General features: G+C 39.5%; 1 protein-coding gene across 1 annotated transcript in view; it reads left to right on the plus strand.

Moving 5' to 3' along the window:
• The first annotated feature begins 544 nt into the window (after nucleotides 1-544).
• hk2 (hexokinase 2) overlaps nucleotides 545-24,557 on the plus strand; it is a 72,266-nt gene continuing 48,253 nt past the window's right edge. The window contains exons 1-4 of the mRNA XM_084024131.1: nucleotides 545-815; nucleotides 12,537-12,699; nucleotides 21,851-21,999; nucleotides 23,035-23,154. Coding sequence (XP_083880257.1) covers nucleotides 753-815; nucleotides 12,537-12,699; nucleotides 21,851-21,999; nucleotides 23,035-23,154 — 495 coding nt within the window. The 5' untranslated portion in view covers nucleotides 545-752. The remainder of the gene's footprint in view (nucleotides 816-12,536; nucleotides 12,700-21,850; nucleotides 22,000-23,034; nucleotides 23,155-24,557) is intronic.

The following is a 24,557-nucleotide window of genomic DNA, read 5'->3' on the forward strand; positions in this document are numbered from 1 at the left end:
ACAGCCGTTATCTCATACTGGGTTCGGTCGTAGGTTTGGTTTTTGTTAAAGTTTCTTGTTTCTTTCAAAAAGGCTATTTGTGTTCATTTGTTTGCATTATTTTTGTTTGTTGGTTTTTGTCTTTTGACTTGGTCTGACTACAGGTCTCCCCAGACCCTTATAGGTGGGGGCTGACCCATTGTGGGCTTGATCCCTCTTTATGGGGATTGGCATTTCCTTAAATAAGAGGGTATGAGACACACACACACACACACACACACACACACACACACACACACACACACACACACACACACACACACACACACACACACACACTCACACTCACACATGACTGTATGTTAAATAAACACTTTAATGATAAATTATGAAGAAAACCCAACATTATTAAAGGCTTCAAAGAGGTAAGGTAGTTCTCTTATATTGTACATCCATGGACAGACAGTAGACAGTATTTTAGCAGGAAAGAAAGAGATCACGTCGCACCTTCTCTGCAGCCAATCAGTGCCATCAATTCGGGATGACGTCAATGAAGTACTACTAACTTCAGGAAGCTGGAAGTTTCCAACGACTGCGCGTTTTAACTGTCTTTACAGTTTAAGTCCCGAGTTTTAAACAGGAAACGGAGCGACGATTAACTGAATATCGTCTTTGTATGTATTATTGAAAGAAGCTGTCTCGGTAGATCAACTTTAAGCCAGTCTAAAGCAGGAGGAAGATAACGACTTGAAGTCGCCACACATATCTATAAGATGTTAGCCTCCGGTCTGCTGGCTAACTACTGTACCGAGCTCCACGATGACCAAGCGCTTAAAGTGAGTACTGTTGCTAAAACACTCTTCTTGGTTTGCTTCGGGGACGTTTGCTCTATCACGAGGTGACATTTGAACGGCTGCTGAGTGAAAGTAGAAACGGGTCCAGCTGGTAGTCCGACTTCCACTCCCAGTATGAAGGCTGTTATGTCTCCCCGTCGCTTCTTTCCTATCTACCGGTTAATACCCGCACAAAGCGACCATAGTTCGCATCACCTGTTGGCTCAGACATGATGTGCGACGCAACGACGTACATTCAACTAGAAATGGCGCAGCACTGTGTGGACTGACGATGAGGCAGCAGTGTCGTACATACTGTACTGTTAAACGCATTCAGTGCATGTGTATCTGCTGCATTTGAATCTGGATAGCTGTATCTGCACTTTAGTCAGGACATTTTACAGAATACAAGTTGAAATGTCAGAGTAGGAAATGCATAGGCTACATGTAAATAATAGAGCCCGACTGATATGGGATTTTTGGGGCTGATTCTGATATTATTGAGTAAAAATAAACCGATATCACTATATTTCTTCTTATTTCAATCTTGCCCATGTTTTTATCATTCGTAATGATATTTTATTTTCTCACTGGCCAAACTATAAAATGACACCATTTATGAATCATTCTAGTAGCAATAAACATGTTGGATTCCAAAAATGAGTGTTTTATATCTGGGCATATGGGCCAGTGTATCCGACAGTACTGATATATCTGCAATAGCCTGATATCAGACGATTAAATTGACTAACTGATAAATCAGTCAGCCTCTAATCAAAGTAGTTAATTATGATTGCTGATAGCAGTCTTGTGATCCAAAACGTACCATCTTTACAGCCTTTCCTATTGGATCTTTTGGAATAATGGTTGAATGGTAGTCATTGACCCGTTTGTCCTGCTCTTTGCTACTAGTGCACTGCTATTTCAGCAAATTTCTATTTTTAAAAAATATTTCTGCAGCTTATTTAAACAAAACATTGCATTCACCCCTGTTCCTCCAGTTAATGCCAGGCCCATATTTAGAATTCTTCCACCCTCTCCTTACCATTAGCTTTACTTGCTGTGTCACAAAACATGCCAGATAGAAGACTGGACCTTTTTTTTTATTTCACAACATCAGATCAAAATAAGTTTCAGATTGTAGTAAAGTATAGTGTTTCCCACAGAATCAGATTCTATTTGTGGTGGTAGCCTCCCCGGAGTGGGGGGCGCCCACACTTTCTTAAATCAATTATTAAATAATACCACTGTATATAAGGTGCTCCACTGTATATTTTAATTGGCAAGTACTTTGTGACAAATAACCAAACAATATATAGTGCTCCGTTGCCGACACTTTATGTCAAATAACTGAAAAAATATATACAGTGAGTGCTCCATTGCTACACTTTCAGTGACTGTTCCACAGCCTACTTGTAGCAAAGTTCACTGTAAACGATTGTAAAATACTGGCAGCAGGATTCAGCAGCATTCTACTGTTAAATGTACAGTTCCCTTACTGTTATCTACTTCACAGTATGTTACTGTGATAAAAAACCACGTACTGAATAATCCTTTATTTCCTTGATTTTTACAGTAGACTAAAACAGTATAGTGCTGTATGAATTCACACTATACTAGTGCTAGGTAGTATAAAGTGTTGGCAACGGAGCACTATATATTGTTTGGTTATTTGTCACAAAGTACTTGCCAATTAAAATATACAGTGGAGCACCTTATATACAGTGGTATTATTTAATAATTGATTTAAGAAAGTGTGGGTGCCCCCCACTCCGGGGAGGCTTCCACCACAAATAGATTCTGATTCTGTGGGAAACACTGTACTTTACTACAATCTGAAACTTATTTTGATCTGATGTTATGAAATAAAAAAAAAAAGGTCCAGTCTTCTATCTGGCATGTTTTGTGACACAGCAAGTAAAGCTAGAGGTAAGGAGAGGGTGGAAGAATTCTAAATATTTTTTAAAAATTGAAATTAGCTGAAATAGCAGTGCACTAGTAGCAAAGAGCAGGACAAACGGGTCAATGACTACCATTCAACCATTATTCCAAAAGATCCAATAGGAAAGGCTGTAAAGATGGTACGTTTTAGATCACAAGACTGCTATCAGCAATCATAATTAACTACTTTGATTAGAGGCTGACTGATTTATCAGTTAGTCAATTTAATCGTCTGATATCAGGCTATTGCAGATATATCAGTACCGTCGGGTACACTGACCCATATGCCCAGATATAAAACACTCATTTTTGGAATCCATCATGTTTATTGCTACTAGAATGATTCATAAATGGTGTCATTTTATAGTTTGGCCAGTGAGAAAATAAAATATCATTACGAATGATAAAAACACGGGGGTCATTCCGTGTCATTTCATCAAATTTCTGAAAATCTTCCCACCTGACCATCTCAGAATGTCCTGAAAAAATTCAAGTACAAAGACACACTTGTTAATAGGACAAATCCAAAATATTAGGTCTCTACTGTCAATAGTTTTCTCATGAAACATCATTGAATGAAGGGTAATTTAGACAGTTTTTGGCATCATGCTCTGAAAAGCCATTTTTAAACCGCAATATCTGGAAAACTCACCTGTGGCCTTCAAAATTTCTACAGTGTATATCTGTTACTAAAAGCCTCCAGACATGAAATATCAGGGGTGTAGCTCAATGATAACCTAGTATGGTAGGTACTTAAAATGTGGCTTGTTGAAATAAAGTAGTACATTTGAAGAGTGGCTGAGCTCCCGTTTTTGCAGATAAAAGACTTCTATCACTACTGCCTCTATCTCTGGTGTTAGCTTAAACATTCTACAAAATATGGTTTCTCTTAGATTATTAGTTTCACAGATATTAAGGCTCAAAAATGGAAGTAAACGCATCTTTGCCCAACTTCAGAGTCATATTCCAAAAAACTGACAACAAGTATTAGGTCCAAACGTACTTTTTTTGAAAGATCATATTCTTCAGGAGGGTGTTTTGCCTCATTTTGTCGCAGTGATTTTTTAAAATCCTGATATTGGTGGGGTTTTTGTGGCCGGTTTTGGTACTGCATGTCCTAACAGCCTACTTGTAAACATCACAGCAGGGCAATTCAATTGTGTTTTTTACCATTTACCAAAGACTTACATGTGACTAAATGCTACTGATATATTTAGCCTTACGAAAACATTAAAATGTAGCACAGTTGTAGTTACAGAGGCAATAAGTCCTTGAATGTGAGTTAAACATGCTGAAAGCAGCTTTTAATGTCTTGAACCATGAACAAACATAGCATAATATTGAAGACTGTACATTTTGTCATACTTTAAGTACATACATTACACAACCAAATCAAATAATATTCTTAATTTGAGCATAAAGATTTTACATTACAGTACAAAAGTCTCCAAAGTTTGATATTGAATAACAGTTTGTCTCTATGCTCACTATGAGGGATCACACATTTTTCATCTTTTAGATCCAATTCCTTCGTCACATTCATTAATTTGGCAGTCACTTTACAAATTGTCTAATGTACATCTCTGCTCTGTTGTGCTCATATTTTTTGATGGCATACATGCACCCAGTTTCTGTAGAGGGAACGTCAATCCTTGCAATTCTATGCTGCAGTGGGACATTGCACGTGTCTTCAAAGACAAAAACCTCCTGATTTTTTAATATGATTTTAACAAGAATATGATCTTTCAAAAAAAGTACGTTTGGACCTGATACGTGTTGTAAGTTTTTTGGAATATGACTCTGAAGTTGGGCAAAGATGTGTTTACTTCCATTTTTGAGCCTTAATATCTGTGAAACTAATAATCTAAGAGAAACCATATTTTGTAGAATGTTTAAGCTAACACCAGAGATAGAGGCAGTAGTGATAGAAGTCTTTTATCTGCAAAAATGGGAGCTCAGCCACTCTTCAAATGTACTTCTTTATTTCAACAAGCCACATTTTAAGTACCTACCATACTAGGTTATCATTGAGCTACACCCCTGATATTTCATGTCTGGAGGCTATTATTAACAGATATACACTGTAGAGATTTTGAAGGCCACAGGTGAGATAGTTTTCCAGATATTGCTGTTTAAAAATGGCTTTTCAGAGCATGATGCCAAAAACTGTCTAAACTACCCTTCATTCAATGATGTTTCATGAGAAAACTATTGACAGTAGAGACCTAATATTTTGGATTTGTCCTAGTAACAAGTGTGTCTTTGTATTTGCATTTTTTCAGGACATTCTGAGATGGTCAGGTGGGAGGCATTTGATGAAATGACACGGAATGACCCACGGGCAAGATTGAAATAAGAAGAAATATAGTGATATCGGTTTATTTTTACTCAATAATATCAGAATCAGCCCTGAAAATCCCATATCAGTCAGGCTCTATTATTTACATGTAGCCTATGCATTTCCTACTCATTTCAACTTGTATTCTGTAAAATGTCCTGACTAAAGTGTTCACAGATACAGCTATCCAGATTTAAATGCAGCAGATACACATGCACTGAATGCGTTTAACACCATCTGAATGTAGAACATAATGCAACGAACCAGTCAAGGTACAGTATGTACGACACTGCTGCCTCATCGTCAGTCCACACAGTGCTGCTGAGCCATTTCTAGTTGAAGTGTACCTATGATGAAAATTACAGACCACTGTCATCAATTTAAGTGGGACAACTTGCACAATCGGCGGCTGACTAAATACTTTTTTGCCCCACTGTACCTATGTACAATGGAGCTGAATCGGCTTGTGGCTCTCAAGGTCCTAAATACATAATACATACAAAACTATCTGCAATGGAACACTGATTTTCAGTTAAGTTATTTAAAGTGCTTGCATTGAAACTCTGAGTTGTGCTAAAACTAAACATAATAATAAAATATAGAATAAAAAGAAATAATAAAAAAACAAACAGAAGGCTCTGAATCCTCAAAGAATAAATGAGATCCAAGATCTCAAAGAAGAACCAAGATTTTGCTGACTGTTCTATAGACAATGGCATCAAAAGGCAAAACAGAACATGTACTGTATATTATACGACAGCATGTCCTGGGACAAGTGAACATACAGTATCATCCCTGCTAGTTTACTGTAGCTGCACACGTTTTTCTGCAGCGTTCAACAATATAAATATCCAAGTTTTTTAAGTGCAATATAACATATTTAGTCAATGGAACGAGAACACATACATAACTGTAAACAAAAAATGGGCCAAAACAGTGACTCACTCACCATCCTATACAAAATTCCACTGAAAGTCAATTAGATTCTTCAGAAGTGTGGACACATGGGGATTGACTGTGACCGACTTCTTCTGGACAACTTTTCCTGTTTTCTTGGAGATAATCTTTCCCCGGCTGGCCTTGGACCCTCTCTCCGGGTTGATCCCGATGAAGTGCCTGAAAACACAGTAGTCTGAGATTATGGGGATAACAATAATATCTGCTACTATATAAAGAGGACTGGGTGATATGGACATAATCAAATCAAAATACCTTTGACCAAAGACAACCCTAAAAGAGTGTTCACTCACAATTTCATGTCAGAATGACTGCTTTGAAAAAGGTCTGTTAGGTAACACAAGCCTTACCTTTTGAATGAACTCAAGAGTGCAGGCAGCCTCCTCTTGTCATCAACTGTGGCAGACAATATAATCGTAGTGAGAACAGTTTCGTAAGAACAGTTTCGTAAGAACTACTGTAATGGAGTTTTTTCACATTTTTTCAACTTCTGGTTTTATTTTTACTGACCTTTTTATCTTTGTAATTTAACTTTTTTTATATGTTCAGTGTCCATGAGTCTGAGAAAGGCTGTCCAGTCACTGCATGGCAAGTTAAGATGACCATATACTGATTAATCACAGTTTCACTAAAATAAAATAATAGTACGATAGCAAGCAAACATCATCAAACAAATAAAATATAGTTTAACTTACCCTGTGATTTGCTCATGAAATGCAGGATTAAAATGGATGTTCCAAGAAAGGAAAGACCAGAGTTGGCTTAATGACTCCAACGTGTTCCCAGGTGTTGTAGCGTGTCTCCTCTAGAAATACAGTAGTGTTCCGTATTTGCGCGGCCTCTCTGTTGTTGATTCTAACATCACTCCACGAATGCAATGCTATTTATGGTACTTTATTATTACAGTATTTTATGGGAAATGGCAAGCTACCTACAAATATTGCCCAGAATGCATTTTTTCTACAGTATAATACCTTTTTAATGGGAAACAGTATGTTACTGTCACAATTTGGCTGTTTTCTTATAGCAATTTGTTACAGTGTTGATTTGATTTGGGAATTCAGCCAGCCGTCTTCTCAGTGGGGAAAACAATCCTTCCTGCGCATGAACATTGAGTGTGCATGGACAGGAGGGGCTGTTCAGACAAGTCAGAGAGAGAGAGATCATGTGTGTGTGTGTGTGTGTGTGTACGTGTACGTGTGTGTGTACGTGTACGTGTGTGTGTACGTGTGTGTGTGTGTGTGTGTACGTACGTGTGTGTGTGTGTGTGTGTGTACGTGTGTACGAGAATGACCGGGAGAAAGAGTGCTATGTGGAGATGAATGAACGGAACGATATTAACATTTCAAAATTGCGTTGGTGGTTGGTGTTGATTCTGTGGCGCTGCGCCACACATTGGTCTATGTATGGGAAACACTGAAGTATCGAAAGAGAACACATTTAATTTATAAGAAAATTGCATAATTTCCTAAAATGCCCAGTTTAGTGTATTACATTTAGTGTCGTCAATTAAACTAACTTGCATGTCTTTGGACTGTGAGGAAGCCGGAGAACCTGGAGAGCACACACACTAACACGAGGAGAACATGCCAAATGACAGTGCTAACCACTACATCACTGTCCTGTCACGATCATTTTGGAAGAAATCATGATTGCTGTGGATATACATATTCCAGTAACACTCATATTGCATAATGCTGCATGATGGATGCACTGGCACTGTGAGGACCATGTGTTCAGGGATCACCTGACCCACAAGAAACTCAATTTCTCTGTCAGAAAAGCTCTTTCTCTTGGTAAGTCTAAGGTCTACGATCCATTGATCTGCAGGCTCATTTCTATGCATCATCATTCATGAGGTGCTTTGCATTGACTCTTTAAAGGTCCCATATTATGAAAAACACGTTTTCTCTGGCCGTCATGGCCTTGGTGCCCTGTGAAAAAATGCTCAATTTACGGCCACGGTGGCTTTTGAGCCCCTGTCAAAGTTCCAGTGTAAACAATGCTAGTGACGCATGGTGGGCTTTTATGGACTTACAGCCACCCTAGTGCGCACAGTAGGCTAGTCCCGTGTCTGTGGATCAGAGCGACAGTTCTGCTGTGATTACAGCCACCCGATTTGAGCTGAGTGAGCGAGAAGTGAAAGTGAAAGAAGTGGAAGTGTATCATAAAAGTACCGGTCCGGTTCTCATCTAGGTCCAGCTCCGGCATCTGCACATATTTCTTGTCAACACGAGCGGAGCTGAGCGAATAAGTGGCCACGAGCAGGCAGAGGCCATTGTTATTGTAAAAGTGCCGATCCGGTTCCGCTCACACCACGAGTCTGAAGCCCAAGCCCGACCCAGAAACCCGCTGTGTCCTACACAGTCATCAACAGTATCTTCAGTCATAAAACAGCTCGTAGCGGGGTTGAACACTGAGCGATAATGAGAGGGACTGCCTACCCGTGTATGTGCTCATGAATCTTTTATATATATAAAGATTTCATACAGAATGTTTTATTGCGCTCAAGTAGTAATTCCTTTGTAAGATGTTTTTTAAAAAAACATTGATATTGGTATTAAAAATATTTTAATACATAATTCATGTTTTGTTATGAATTAGGATGTTATGCTATTAATCTGAAAGGTAAAACCATCTCATTTTACTCAATGGCCTTTGTGCCCTGTCATGAGGCCTTAGTGCCCCTAAAAAAAAATGAAAGTGAAGACCAAATGGCCTTGCCTCTAAAATGACAAAATTCCAACCCTGCTCTACGCCTATAAACTGGTCCACCCTGAGCCTGCCGACTCCCAGAATGAGGAAAACAAGTGACTCCTGCATGGTCTCTGCAGCCCCCCCCCCCCCCCCCCCCCCCCCCACTGCTACAACAACGCTCCTAACAGGCTGTTCAGATTAAGCTCCCGTCGTTACGTAACGAAGGGAGTCATTTGCATAGGCCGAACTCCTCTGATGATAGGAGATATCCGAGAGGGGGCGTTCATCACCGAGGTGAAGTTAGTGTGTCCTGATAGGCCGAACTCCTCTGATGATAGGAGATATCCGAGAGGGGGTGTTCATCAGGGTCATTCCGTGTCATTTCATCAAATTTCTGAAAATCTTCCCACCTGACCATATCAGAATGTCCTGAAAAAACAAAAGTACAAAGACACACTTGTTAATAGGACAAATCTAACATATTAGGTCTCTACTGTCAACAGTTTTCTCATGAAACATCATTGAATGAAGGGGAGTTTAGACGGTTTTTGGCATCATACTCTGAAAAGCCATTTTTAAACAGCAATATCTGGAAAACTATCTCACCTGTGGCCTTCAACATTTCTACAGTGTATATCTGTTACTAATAGCCTCCAGACATGGAATATCAGGGGTGTAGCTCAATGATAACCTAGTATGGTAGGTACTTAAAATGTGGCTTGTTGAAATAAAGTAGTACATTTGAAGAGTGGCTGAGCTCCCATTTTTGCAGATGAAAGACTTCTATCACTTCTGCCTCTATCTCTGGTGTAAGCTTAAACATTCTACAAAATATGGTCTCTCTTAGATGATTAGTTTCACAGATGTTAAGGCTCAAAAATGGAAGTGAACACATCTTTGCCCAACTTCAGAGCCATATTCCAAAAAACTGACAACAAGTATCAGGTCCAAACTTACTTTTTTTGAAAGATCATATTCTTGTTTACATCTAGGCAAAGATGTGTTTACTTCCATTTTTGAGCCTTAATATCTGTGAAACTAATCATCTGAGAGAGACCATATTTTGTAGAATGTTTAAGCTAACTCCAGAGATAGAGGCAGAAGTGATAGAAGTCTTTTATCTGCAAAAATGGGGGCTCAGCCACTCTTCAAATGTACACTCCTGATATTCCATGTCTGGAGGCAATTAGTTATTAGATATACACTGTAAACATTTTGAAGGCCACAGGTGAGATAGTTTTCCAGATATTGCTGTTTACAAATATATTGCTTTTCAGAGCATGATGCCAAAAACCGTCTAAACTACCCTTCTTTCAATGATGTTTCATGAGAAAACTGTTGACAGTAGAGACCCTAATATAATAACAAGTGTGTCTTTGTATTTTAATTTTTTCAGGACATTCTGAGATGGTCAGGTGGGAGGCATTTGATGAAATGACATGGAATGACCCATCACCGAAGTGAAGTTCGGTGTGTCCTGCAGTGAGATAGCAGTGAGATAGCAGTGTTTCACAATGTCGTCGCTCAGAGCTAGACTCACAGATTGCTCTATTGTTGGTTGTACACATCAACCTAAGTGCTTAAATTCAGTCCCAGCTACAGAAGAACAGAAGAGACAGTGGTTGCGTTTGATTTTTAATGACAATGTGCCAGCTACGGTCCGTGTTAGCTTGTATGTGTGTGCTACCCACTTAACATCGGACTGATTCAGTAACGAGGGTCAGTAGTACAAAGCTGGCTTTGCCTCGACACTGACCCTCGTAAAAGTATCTGTCCCAACCATACGGGACCCAGCAACTTCACCTGAGCCACATAGACGAGCCATAGCCATAAATCATACATCAACACGTAAACATTGGTGCATGCTACCGCTAGCGTAAGCGGCATCATCTCCATCTCTCTCCAAAGAGGGCGATAACAGACGGAGCTCATTAGCATTTAAAGGTGCAGACACAGAAACAGCCTTATCTGAGTAGAGCTCATTTGAGCAACTTTTAGAAAGCTGAAATTCAGGACCACGGATGGGTTTGGGGCAATGCATATCGAACCCAGTGTTGTTGGACCTCTGACAGCTGTGTGGAATTGATGACAATCAGTATAATGGGGGACCTTTTAAGGTTTAATGTGGGCGCGCAGAGGTTGACGCGTGTGTGCACATTTTTTTTAACTTTGGGATTTATAAAAGGAACTTGCGCATGCCTACGTGAGGTTTAATAAATCGGAATATCTCTTGCCGTACACGTATGTTTCCTCGTTTGCACCTACATACATATTCAGATCTTGAAGTACATTTGTATAGCACCTTGATGTATCTACTTTCAGTCTTTTGCAGAAGAGACTTAAATATTAATAGGCAGCTTAAAGTTTGCATTAAGAGTGGAATTCGGAATCCAGCTTTGACGGCACTGCAAAGAAAACTGTGCAGCTGAGACTAATTTGCATTTTCAGCAAATGGACCATAGAACATCACTCAATAAAACTCTGCATACACTTTGAATTAACATACTTACATACATATCGTTAGCCTAATAGCATAATTGCCTAAGTCATATTTGAACGTTTTCGGAAAAAGAGAAAAAACACAATTTCTAGCAAGCAGATTGGTATTTTTTATTGATAATGTAACAGCAAGTTCAACCAGACCTGTGAACAAGTTTGAAAAAAAAAAAAAGACACAACATCAACTCCATAACAAATAAAAGTGACTTAGGCAGAATATGTCATGACTTAGGCATTTTTTTCTCTTACAGTATATGTATATAATGATAACATAACCAAGTTTAACCTTATCTAAGGTGTTTTAAAGTATAATCTTAACAAAGTTGTTTTAAAGTTTAACCTTGCCTAAGTTGTTTTAACCTTACCTAAGTTGTTTTCACCTTAACTAAGTTGTTTTAACCTTAACTAAGTTGTTTTAACCTCAACTAGGTTTTTTTTACAAGGCATTTTGAATTATGTGCACTATTTTGCAGATCATGAGAATGAAAATGCAAATATGATGATTGATGATTAAATCAAATAATGCAGCCACATTCTTAAAGTGAAAAAGACTTAGACTTGAAAAAGACCATATTACCAAGAATACTTCTTGTATTTCTTGTCAAAACACTTAAAATCAACACTTCAAATTAAGCTTTGCTAGCATAAGCTAGCTCTTACACTACATCATATCTTGTTGCAGAATTGTGATTAAAAGTTTAAACACACAGTTCCTAATCTCCTTGATTGACTGAGAGTACATTTACTGTCTAGAAAGTTGAAGGAATAAACCAGCTTACCAAATGAATTGAAGAGAAGATCTAATGCTTCACTTCTGTTAAACTTTCTTATGCGATCAGCCATGTTTGTTTATACCGGCAAACATGCCTAAGTCAAAAAGATGACTTGGGCAGATAGTGATTTTGGACTCTAAAAAGTGTTCTGATAGGTTGAGGACATAGCCAATAAGGCAAGGTGATGCAGCAGTGGTAGGAGAGGAAGGTTAGGCAGATATCTCAATTTGGCCAAAAAATGACTTAGGCAATTATGCTATTAGGCTAACGATATCCACAGTTACTTGTCAGCATCTATTACAGGTGCACTTCAATACACTCCTGACAACCCGTCTTCACAGACACTATACAGAACTTGGTAGCAAAATAAAGGAACCCTTCTAAAGAGTTTTTGAGCTTTTCTCATTGCATATATTTGTTAATAATAAAATATTCCATTCACAATTGTATTAATTTACTCACTGCTCTACTAAATGCCTTCTATGTCTCTAATGGTTTCTCCTCTCTACAATGGCTTAGGTGGACAAATACCTGCACCATTTCCAGCTGTCAGATAAGACGTTGATGGAGTTGTCTATACGATTTAGACGGGAGATGGACAAAGGCCTGTGCAGAGACACCAACCCCACAGCTGCTGTCAAGATGCTGCCCACGTTTGTGCGCTCCACTCCTGATGGAACAGGTAATTCCCCTTTTCCACTCAACACATGTTAGAACAATAATAATGGACCCATAATTCATATTAAACTGCTGGTCTGAATATATGTAGCCCCTGTATGCCTCTCTTCTAAGTCATGCAACACTTTTGCTTCCTTATGAAAAGTACATAAAGCTGACAAGATATCTGTACCTCTGTATCAGGCAAATGTCATCCACGCTTCCTCTTAAACCCACTTTAATCTTCATGACACAGTTTGACCCCTTCAGCCATAATGAAACCCTGGAAGAGATAGTATTACATTAACGTTCTTCCTCCTGCTGCTATGATATTCTTCCCACAAGCTTTCGAAAGAATGTGTTTAATTGCATGGCATCAGATCTCTTGGGCCCAGTATTTCAAAAGTGATCCACTGGATTATCCTGGTCGGATTGGATTACAGTTTTTCTCCATTGGTTTGGCTCATTTCTTGAAACAGAAATTACATTCTCAAAACTCTAAGATCATTTGGCAAAACAGTCTTACAGTTCAGCACAACACCATAGTTCACTTGTAAAAGCTCATATCTCTCCCAAAACTGTTCACTCATGCTTCAAAACTGAATTCCTTTCCCATATAAATAGTCAGTGCCCCCAAAAGACAAAAGATCCTTCTCAATTGCTTTGGCTCATTTCTCGAAACAGACCGGACGTTCTCAACACTCTTGGTGCATTTGCCAAAATAACCTGGATGTTTCAGCACAACACCATGGTTCACCTGCAAAAGCTCATATTTCTCCCAAAACAGTTCGCTCATGTGTCAAATCTAAATTCCTTTCTCATATAAATAGTCAGTGCCCCCAAAATGCATTGTCCCTTTGGCATTGTGTAAGCACTGCAATTCAAAATGTTTAGATGTTTTGTCACTATGGCAGAGGACAATTGAAATATCCCTCATGTCCACCACTAAGTCTTAGCCCAGTCCTTCATTGACAATGGTTACTGTACTCGTTTTTTTTTATCTAGCTAACAGAATACAATTGTGTGTAAAACTGAAAAAAAAAATAGGATTTTACGGTAAGAGTAGCCACCCGTGCCAGGTTGTCGTTAAACATAGAATTCAAAGGACAACACTCCATTCGTAATGTATGTCTTATGTATTTCTTACAGAATGAGTTACCAATGAAATTGTATTGTTGCTTTACTTTTTACCACTATACTAATGCATCACTGAACAGTGACTGGAATACTAATGTATCCCATTGAGGTACATTACTGCAGGGCTATAACACACACACACACACACACACACACACACACACACACACACACACACACACGCACACTAAATGAATAGGTAAATGCACATTTCTTGCTTTATGCACAGTGTCCAGTCCTACAGTATACAACATATAATTAAATTATTGACTGTTATGAGTACATACCTGTTTTCCCTGTGAAAGGTTTGGATGATGGAGGAGACTGTAGAGCGAGGCACATTAGGCTGCACTCTGCGACCTACCTCCACCATTGTGAGACGGTGGTTGACAACATGGTCTATAATTGTGGCCCGAATTTCATCCGGGACAACATGGTGTCGTCGTGCTACTCGGCCTCTTCTCCCTATTCCACCACCACGCACCCTTACTCCTCTTCCTCTTCTTCTTCATGGAGCAGGCAGTTGCCCTTGTTCATTTGCTTGGCCAGGTGCCTCCATGTTCAGAAATGGTACTGGTCCTGGTCAACCTTTATATATATACTGTATATGTTTGGCAGCATTCACAATCATAGACAGCACCTGTCAGGTAACTAAACATACGGTTTGATTGGTCATCTGAGATGAGTTCACAAAAACGTCACCATGTTCATCTGAACGTTCAACAATGTTTCCAATGAACCAGTCATCATCATAGATACAGGCAATGTATTTTCCTGGCTGGAAAATGTAGTTTTGTGGCTGATCTGACTGCGAGTGTTCTCCCTCCTGGTTCTGTATCCAAGTGTTCTGAATCTGATTGTTGTCCTGCATCGACATCTGTGAATATTGTATCCTGTGATATTCTTTTCATCCGTATCTTATCTTTGGAAATTGGTATAAAGCAATGAAGCAATCGGGTTCCACTGATCGTTTTGGCTGAGGCGTAACTTCTCTAATTTGTATGTTTCCTCGTGTTTTTTAATATTTTCTGCACTAACAAAGAAGAATGTAATGTTCTTAATGTTTTCTTTTTCCATTGAAACATCTCCATTGGTGTCAGAATGTGGTTTGCATCAGTGGCCTGCAGACTTGCACGTGCTGCAAGTCGCTTGTCACAGGCGGGTCTCTTTCATCGGGGATAAGGGGTTAATTTGTGATTTTCAGGAAATGAATGGCCAGCAGTCTAAATATTTAATTGTTTGCCATCACTGAGCATAATACTAAGTTATTTCCACTATTTTCATGCTTTATCATCACTAAATTCTCCCTGATCTGCATTCCAGACTTCTGGAAAAAAAAGTCCAAAATGGTGCATTTTGACGAATAAAATTCACATTAAGGAGCTTCATAGTCAAAGGTTTTATTTCATTAAAAGAAAGAACAAATATGTATCTTTATCTGGTATAAATCCCATTAGGATCATCAAGCGCCCACGTGGTCATATGGGGGTCCAAATATGGGGTTCCAAAAGAGTCACCTCTGCCCGGGAGGGTTTTTAGACCCCCATAAAACCCCCACCAGTGGTACCATACCCTTCAAATTCATTTTGGCAAGAGCAAAGGTCCCACATATAACAAATAATCCTGTTTGGAATAAATGTGATGATTCATCGTGGTGCTAGGAGCACCCAAAAAGTGAAAAATAATTTTGGCCGTCAAAAAAAAATTGGACTTTGGTGACCCACCTCTCACCCAAACAGTAAGGCATGTTGATTCTGCCTGTAGAATTGTGAAGTACACATTACAATGAACTAACAGAGCAATGTTCAGCCTTCTATCACTATTAGAACAGAAGTTATGGGCCTCCAAAAATGCCAACAAATGAAATGCGAAATTCCAATGTGTCAAAAAGGGGTGTGGCACTTGAAATTCAAATGGACGCCACGGGCAAACCGTTTGAGATATTGACCTGAAACTTCAGATTCCTTTGTTTGGTAACATAAGGCATATTTTCACCGCTTTTCAGCAAAATCTGAGAGGTGTCATGTACATGGGTGGCTGAGTTGGCACGGAATGACCCTTAATCTAAATTGTCAGTGCATTACTTGAAACAAATTGGAGTAATTTAAGAACATTTAAGTGTTTGGCTATATGTTTGTGTACAAACTGATTATTTTACTTAACCAAATCAGATGCTATTTTGCTTTAAATTACCACAATTATGTTTAGTGAGAGCCTTCTACATAAAGGGAGACAAATTAGGATGGAAAAAATGTATCTAATTGTGTCACTGATTAAGCAATAATATATGAAAATAATGCAACTACAATTTCAAACACTTTATTTTCAAACACTTTACACTTTAAAATCCAACAACTTATCACTGCAATTGAATTGAAGCATTTCCAAGGATTTCCAGCACTCATCCAGACCCTGGCCTTAAAGGAGAAATCCGGTCATTTTTTACCCTATTTTCATTGTCCCCAGGGTCATCCCGACTTATTCGAAGCAAAAAACCCCACAAAAATTGACGTTGCCTAGCCCGAGATCTGTACCTGCCTGGCAGCCTTCCAGACTCGCTCCAATGCTAACCTATTGGGGCACGTTTTATCTGCTTTCCTGGGCCTCCGAAAACAATTTCAAGACCTATGCAACACAGGTTGGGTCCGTACGAGACACCACGGCGCTCGTTTAGCTCAAATAGTGTTGCAAAACGACATAAATGTGTGTTTTTGCATGGAGTTACTCACCTCAAATCACCCCGTAGACATTAGCAGTAGATAGCCGAGAGCCTGTCGTCCCTCCCAGTCACGCAGAAACGAAAAAGTTTTCCACGTAGTTTTGATTTTGTATCCATAAAGAAACGACCGAGCTGTGCAGTCGTCATGTCCGTAATAAAATCATGAAGCTGTTATGTCCATATGTATAAACATAGCAACGATAGCTTCAGCTAGTAACGTGCCGGGCGCTCGTCCATCCCAGTCACCACAGAAACGAAAACGTTTTCCTCGTAGTTTTGATTTTGTATCCATAAAGAAATGTTCGAGCAGTGCAGTCGTCATGTCCGTAAATAAATGTATGACTATGTTACAACATAGCAACGACTGCTTACAGCTAAACAGTAGCCGAGAGCCAAAACAATGCAAGTCTCGCGCAAGTTTCCATCTCCCGACGTCCTCACTCTGGAGCTGTTTTCAAGCCAATACAGTGACAAACTTCTTTCCATCGAGCAGTGCCGTCATGTCCATATGACAGTGTAACTAGCGCTAGCCTACATAGTAAGATTGCTTAGCCTGTGTGACAGTTGAAGCTGCTACAGCCACAACAAATCTCGCGCAGTCTCAGTAGGCTAGTTGTGTTGACAGCACGAGTGGGAGTCACGTGTCGCGTGTGCAGACTGCAGTCTCTCATCAACAGAGTGAGATCAAAGTGACCCTCGCGCGACTGTCCAAGATTTTTCACTGTACTGGCTTGAAAACAGCTCCAGAGTGAGGACGGCAGACGGGAACTTGCGCGAGACTTGCATTGTTTTGGCTCCCGGCTACTGTTTAGCTGTAAGCAGTCGTTGCTATGTTGTAACATAGTCGCACATATGGACATAACGGCTTCATGGATTTATTACGGACAGGACGACTGCACTGCTCGGTCGTTTCTTTATGGATACAAAATCTACGAGGAAAACGTTTTTGTTTCTGCGGTGAGTGGGACGGACGAGCGCCCGGCACGTTACTAGCTGAAGCTATCGTTGCTATGTTGTAACAGTCATACATATGGACATAACAGCTTCATGGATTTATTACGGACATGACGACTGCACACCTCAGTCGTTTCTTTATGGATACAAAATCAAAACTACAAGGAAAACGTTTTCGTTTCTGCGTGACTGGGAGGGACGACAGGCGCTCAGCTATCTACTGCTAATGTCTACGGGGTGATTTAAGGTGAGTAACTTCATGCTAAAACACACATATTTATGTCGTTTTTCCACACTATTTGAGCTAAACGAGCGCCGTGGTGTCTCGTACGGACCCAACCTGTGTTGCATAGGTCTTGGAATTGTTTTCTGAGGCCCAGGAAATTAGATAAAACGTGCCCCAATAGGTTAGCATTGGAGCGAGTCTGGAAGGCTGCCAGGCAGGTACAGATCTCGGGCTAGGCAACGTCTATTTTTGTGGGGTTTTTTGCTTCGAATAAGTCGGCATGACCCTGGGGACAATGAAAATGGGGTCAAAAATGACCGGATTTTTCCTTTAATAGCTGAGTGGGCTCTGAAAGTAGAAGAAAGGGAAGGAGTATGAGTAATATCTTTGTCTTCATTTGGAATCCACAATAGTCACAGAAATCGTGTGCATGATGACAACAGCATGATTTTCCCAGCATTACTGTAGCATTCTGACACTTCTGAATGCATAGTTCATACACAACACACATACACCATGTGTGGTCTGTACACATGTAGCCTATTTTCAGTCTGCTGTGTTGGCAATGACGTAACGCTAATAAACTCTGAACAGGTTGATGTTAGCTTAAACAGTTATGGTATAATGTACGTCAGATTAGTTACCTTGTAAATCAAACCATGGACCGCAAAATTTGTAAACAAAGCCAGCCACCGCTAGCCCGCTAGCTGTACACGGAAGTCAATGGAGCAGAGTTAGCTACCGTTAGCACGGCCGAGATCGCTACAGCCTGGTTTTCAGTACGTGACAATTCATATATATAGCTAGCACGATATGTTTGTTGGCGTTCATATGGTCCTTAAACCGCTAAACATTAGACAACGGTAAACTTACATTTTTGACGTGAAAGTCGCGCTCCCAGCTGCTACTTCCGTGAAGTAGACCGCCATGTTTCAGATCCGGAGGCGGAGACTTGAGACTTGGTAATCCGTATCCAGCCAGGTCGGGATCACGGTGATCCGCCCGGCCAGTGTTTTGAAATACTCAAATGAAGTCAGCAGGATCACCTTGATCCATGACTGAGAAAAGGAGGATTTCATTATCCGGATTATTCTGATCCGGATTACAAGTTTTGAAATACTGGGCCCTGGAATAGCAAATACCTCTGTCATTTCCCCAAAACACTGAAGCATCAGCTCATCACATTCCTGACACTAAACAGCTACATTGTTAGCATAGCCTAGCACTCATTGAACCTAACTGCATTCAGAACAAGCATTGCTTGCTTGCAAAAGTTGCTTGCTTGTCATCTTTCAGACTTTTCACAAATCACCATCATTATATAGTTATTTCAGCATCATTTTCATCTGTTTATTGCGATTAAATCGCAGCAATATTGTTGATTCTGGTTTCATCCAGCTGTAAACCAACCAAGTATGTGTGTTTTGCTAGATACAGTGAATACAGCTTTGTGAAAATGGGTGAGGCTACAGACCTGGCTGAATTCATAGTGTGATATCTTACATCAGCCTTTATGAGCACATTTGTGTACTAACTCTAACTTTCTGCACATACAACAACAAACCCTGGTACTAAACTATGGCAGCTTCAGCAGGCCAAGGAGGAGGTCTACAAAAGTCCTGTATTAGCAGGCCAGAAATACATTGGCAAAGGAGATAAAGTAGCAAAGAGGAGCTACCCTCATAAAAAAAAAAAACAGGTTTTCACCCAACAAACCTGTGTCAGTGTGGACAGGCCTACAGGACATAGCTGAAGGAAACACTCCTCCCATGCAGTGGGGGAGCCACAACCTGAATGGGTTGGACCGCAGGTTTGAAAAACCACCTACTCAGACATCAAGTGAAGGAGCTTTTTTATTGTTTTATATTGCTTTTACAGTGTTTCCCCCAGAAAATGTGTTAGTTAAGGTGGTGTCTGTCAGGGGGGGGGGGGATGATGAGCATCACATTAATAGCTACAGATACTGTAAAACACTACAACGACATATGAGTGCATGTCTTATTTTATGAAGTAAAATATAAGTTATGGGTTTACTCAACAGCTTAATAGTTCATAGAAATTCAGGTAGAAATAGGTTAACTCAGAGTTCCACAGCTTATCAAAAACAATCCTCCCCCCACAGGGGGTGTCTCCCCCCCATGTAAATGATTATTGATTTATGAATGAATTGATAGGTGGCTTATTTTTGGCATATATTAATTTCTTTTTGGCCTGGAGGCAAGGGCGTAACTTTGAGTTGAACATTGGGGGGGTTGAGATTTCCGCCTGTGAAGCAGGTGTATATATATATATCTTTGGACACTATGGTGGGGGGATTGCGATCCTGTAGGGGGGTCCGGGGGCATGCCCCCCCGGGAGAAAATTTTAAATAATTTAATTTTAATGCATCAATTTGGTGAATTCTGAGAAACAAAATATGACATATCAATTACTGACCAATTTCTTACAAACTGCTGGTACTGATACAAATGTTGACATACTAAATGGGGTTGATGAGTTTAAGCATTCAAGAAAAGATGAAAACAAAAATGACTAAAACACAATTTGTTTATTATTATTATTATAATAATAATAATAATAATAATAATAATAATAATAATAATAATAATATAAGTGGGTGACTATTCCTCAGCCTTCCTTGGTGTTTTGGTTTTGACTAAAGCCTCGTTCACATACGTCGCCACTCGCCCATCTCTGAGAGACAGCTGTCAATTAATGTGAATGTGTTCTAGTGGAATGTGGTCAGGACAGGCGATGCGATGTGGTCGATCGGAGATCAAATTATTTTAACTTTCTGCGATGTGAGTGAAGCGAGTACCAATCACAATGTAGAATAGAGATGATCGACAGTTGACGTCAACAGAGAGTTCCACAGATAGTTGCCGTTTGAAGTCGCCGGCGGCAGTGAATTTTTTTTTGCCAGCGAGTAGAATTCAGCGAGAAAGCGAGTGGCGAGTAGTGGCGTATGTGAACGGGGCTATACGCGCACGCACTGTCGAACTCGCCGGCTGGGGGGGGGGGGGGGGGGGGACAAACTAACTTTTGTTCAGTAACATGATTTGACTCGTGAGTGGTGGCACTGGAGCCCTAGCAGTAGCTACCTCCTGTTGGGAAGATACTTTTATTCTTTTGCTTTTTTTCGCGTGCTTTCTTCATACCACCGCTGATGCGGGGAGAGACCGGAGAGACAGTAGAGAAGCGCAGGTCCGGCAAGGTGGGCGAAACCAAATCTCAGAGCGGGAGGGGGCACAGACAAACGTCACTATTTTTTACTGGTAAATTGAGAAAATCTACCACACTGTTGTGATTATAATGCTTAACATTCAATATCAATAATTATGATATCAAATTGGGTGGGTTGTGGTGGCTGGTTTGGATTATTGGGTGGGTTGCAACCCACCCATCCCCCCCATAAATTACGCCTATGCCTGGAGGCCCTGCCCGGCCTGTACAATGGTAGGGGAAACACTGCGGCGAATAATGCTAGTATATGGATTTTTTTTTTCTTTTTTTTTTTAAGACGTTAGTTTAGGCGGCAGCCCTTTGTTGTTAAGGCGGCCGCCTTAACAGGAAAGCGCTGCGGGAAACCCTGCTTTTAACTGTTTTAACAGCTTAACAGAACACTTGAGTTTCTTCTCTGCACAAGAGGTTTTCTCCCCCAAGTATTACATTCATTTCAGTTAGAGTGCCATGCTATTGCACATTTATGAATTGGAATATTATGATGTCTTTATCTGTGTAGTTTTTTATTGAGTTAATACCAATGTCAGGTCTACATTCCAGTCAATTACATTAAATTCAATTCATTTATAGTGTCATATCACAACAGAAGGTATCTCAGGACACTTAACACATTGAGCAGGACTAGAATACCCTTATGATTTACAGGAGTTAATACATTTTCAAAGTCCCAACATCACCAGCAGCAAGAGTTACAGTGACAGTGGTGAGGGAAAAAAGATTTCTTGAATACTTCTGGCCCCAATTGAATATACACAAGCACGCTTCTGAATAGAGCTAGAATACAATGATGACCAACAGAAAATTAATCACCCGCCATATGTAAAGTTTGGTGGAAGGGGGATTATGGAGAGAGAGTGATTGATTGATTGATTGATTGATTTTCTATTTTGTTTAAAGAGCAAGGTGAATTCCTGGCACTCGATCTTGGCGGATCCAACTTCCGGGTGCTCCTGGTCAAAGTTAAGGCCGATGGCAAGCAAGAGGTGGTGATGGAAGATCAGATTTATGCCATTCCTGAGCATCTCATGAGAGGCAGTGGGTCAGAGGTAAGAAATGTACTGTACACAACAAAACACGGCCAGTCACCTGTGCTGTCGGAGATCAAATTAACATTTATTTAATATTCATAGAATCTCCTGCATTTCAAGTGCTACGAACAGATAGATAATTAATAATAGATAATCATTCATAATAATTTCTGTGTCACGCCGTTAACCAACAAGAACACAGTTAGGTTTGCGGTTGCAGAGTGATGTTACAGATGTTTTTTTTTTTTGTTATGTTTTGGAGGTTTGTGTAGTCGAAGCCATTTGCTTATTGTCATCACTAGAACCTGCTATTCATTGTTCAACTTTTTCAAGTCACTCGCGATGATATTTTTCTGATAATGAAAATTAACCGTGATCAACTTATCATAAATTATTTATCATGATTCACGATAAAGTCTTTTGTCACGTCCCTATTAAATATTCAGAAATAAATTCCTGAAAGAAAACATCACAACAGGGATTTTTCAGGAGGTTTTATTGGATTTGCAGTAAACTGTAGCATAATTAGTGATTACAGGCAAAAAGTCCCTGTTAAAATTTGATTTTGTTTTGCTGTGCTGCAGTAAATATAATATATATAAATATTAGGTTTCAGTGACTTCAAGAACTGTCCATCTTCAAACTCTTATTATACCTACTATTATATTATTGTTGCCACCTCTCTTGATTTTTCTATTGAACCGTTTCAGTCAAAAATCTGTAGTTGGATGGTAAAACTGTACTGAGGGAGCTGCATTGCAGATGATTAGGATAAATGACAGCCAATGCAGGAAGTTCTCATTGACCTGTTTTATTTCTGTGCATGTGTCAGCTCCATGAACATGTACTAGTGGCAATAAAACAACCACAATAGTGCTACTAATGTTATGTTACTAATACAAATACAACTACTACTATTAATACACACACACACACACACACACACACACACACACACACACACACACACACACACACACACACACACAATAATGAAAATGAAATTACATTTTTCAGATCTTAGCTTCATAAGACCTTTTCTCTCTCCTGCAGTTATTTGATCACATAGCTGATTGTCTGGCTAATTTCATGGAGAAGTTGGACATTAAGAATAAAAAGCTTCCTCTGGGTTTCACCTTCTCATTTCCCTGTCAGCAGACCAAGCTGGATGAGGTGAGTTATTTAAGTTCTTTTATCTACTTCTAGTAATACTTTAACCCTGTTAAATGACTTTATCAATGCCCCTAGAACAATTGAGGAGATCAGATTGGCAAAGCCAGTTTCCTGCTTCTAGGGATGAAACGGTATGCAATAGACTACACTTCACTACAGTAGAGAAAACAAAGAAATGCAGAAAATAACTTGCCCTGTTCATTTATTTAGAAAAGTATGAACATTCAACAGTTTCTCATTGGCCAGTCAAGACACTCAAATGCTGGCATATTGTCAATAAATTAAATTAAATTAAAATAATTAAATAACGTTGAATGTCACATTATCGAGCTTAATGTCCTGTACTGCACATTTCCAGTACAAATACATGTACCGTTACACTCCTACCTGCTCCTGTCATTTTATTACTTTTATGTATTGGTTTTAATAACATTTCTTGTTTGTTTTTTAAATCATATTCTTTCTCCGTGATGGTTTTGAACTCTCTCTTTTTTCCTGTCCATTATTAAGCAGCCTAGAGCCACTATAATAAATAAATGAACAAACTGTTTGAGTCTGAATCTGTGGAAGTGGGAAAACAGAGCTCAGCTGCCTTTGTTGAACACAAGCTTGGAAATCACTCGTCTCTCTTTATTGTTCGGAGTTATGTGTTGTTATTATTATGGTGAATGGCACAAGGTCATGGAAGTTAAAGTAGAAAAACATTGCATAAAAAAGTGAATACCTATGATAACTTAGATAGGTAGTAACTGATGTTTGTGAACAAACCCTTATAACACCAACATATTTGGCTAGCAAAGCAGCAGTGGTCAGTCATGGTGAGCTGCATGCTCCACAGATCGATACAAATTAACTGATTAAACAATAGGGTGTTGACCTACAATCGAAGGAAATAGAATTAATAAAAACTATTTCTTAAACACTTTACATTCAAGATGGCAAAGCTCTAAATCAGTGGTTGCATTAGACTTTCTCATTGTCACCATGTTGACGGGCAATGTTGTATAAAACTTCCATTATAATCTATTAACCTGTCATATAGGTATATTTAAATCCAAAAGACTCTTTGTCAAACAGTGTGGCTTGGCCTCTTTCAATGTTTTTGAAGCTTCCCACATCTGTTATGCAGCTGAGGGCTCCCTTTGTGTGTGCCATCGCAAGTGCAAGCAAACGGTTTATAACCACAGTGAGGTTGTTGTTTTTGAAAAGGTTAAAGGCCAATAAATATTAGGGATGCAACAATACAGTTGGCCCACGGTTCAATATGTACCTCAATTCTTGGGTTACGGTTTGGTTCTGTTTCGGTACACATTTTGTGCGCAAGGAGAAAAAAAAATGCTATTTATAAATTATTTCTTTATTTTGCTTATATTTTGCTAAGATTTTGTTTTTTCATTCAGACA

The sequence above is a fragment of the Eutrigla gurnardus genome, assembly GCF_963514095.1.
Source record: "Eutrigla gurnardus genome assembly, chromosome: 13".
NCBI lineage: Eukaryota > Metazoa > Chordata > Actinopteri > Perciformes > Triglidae > Eutrigla > Eutrigla gurnardus.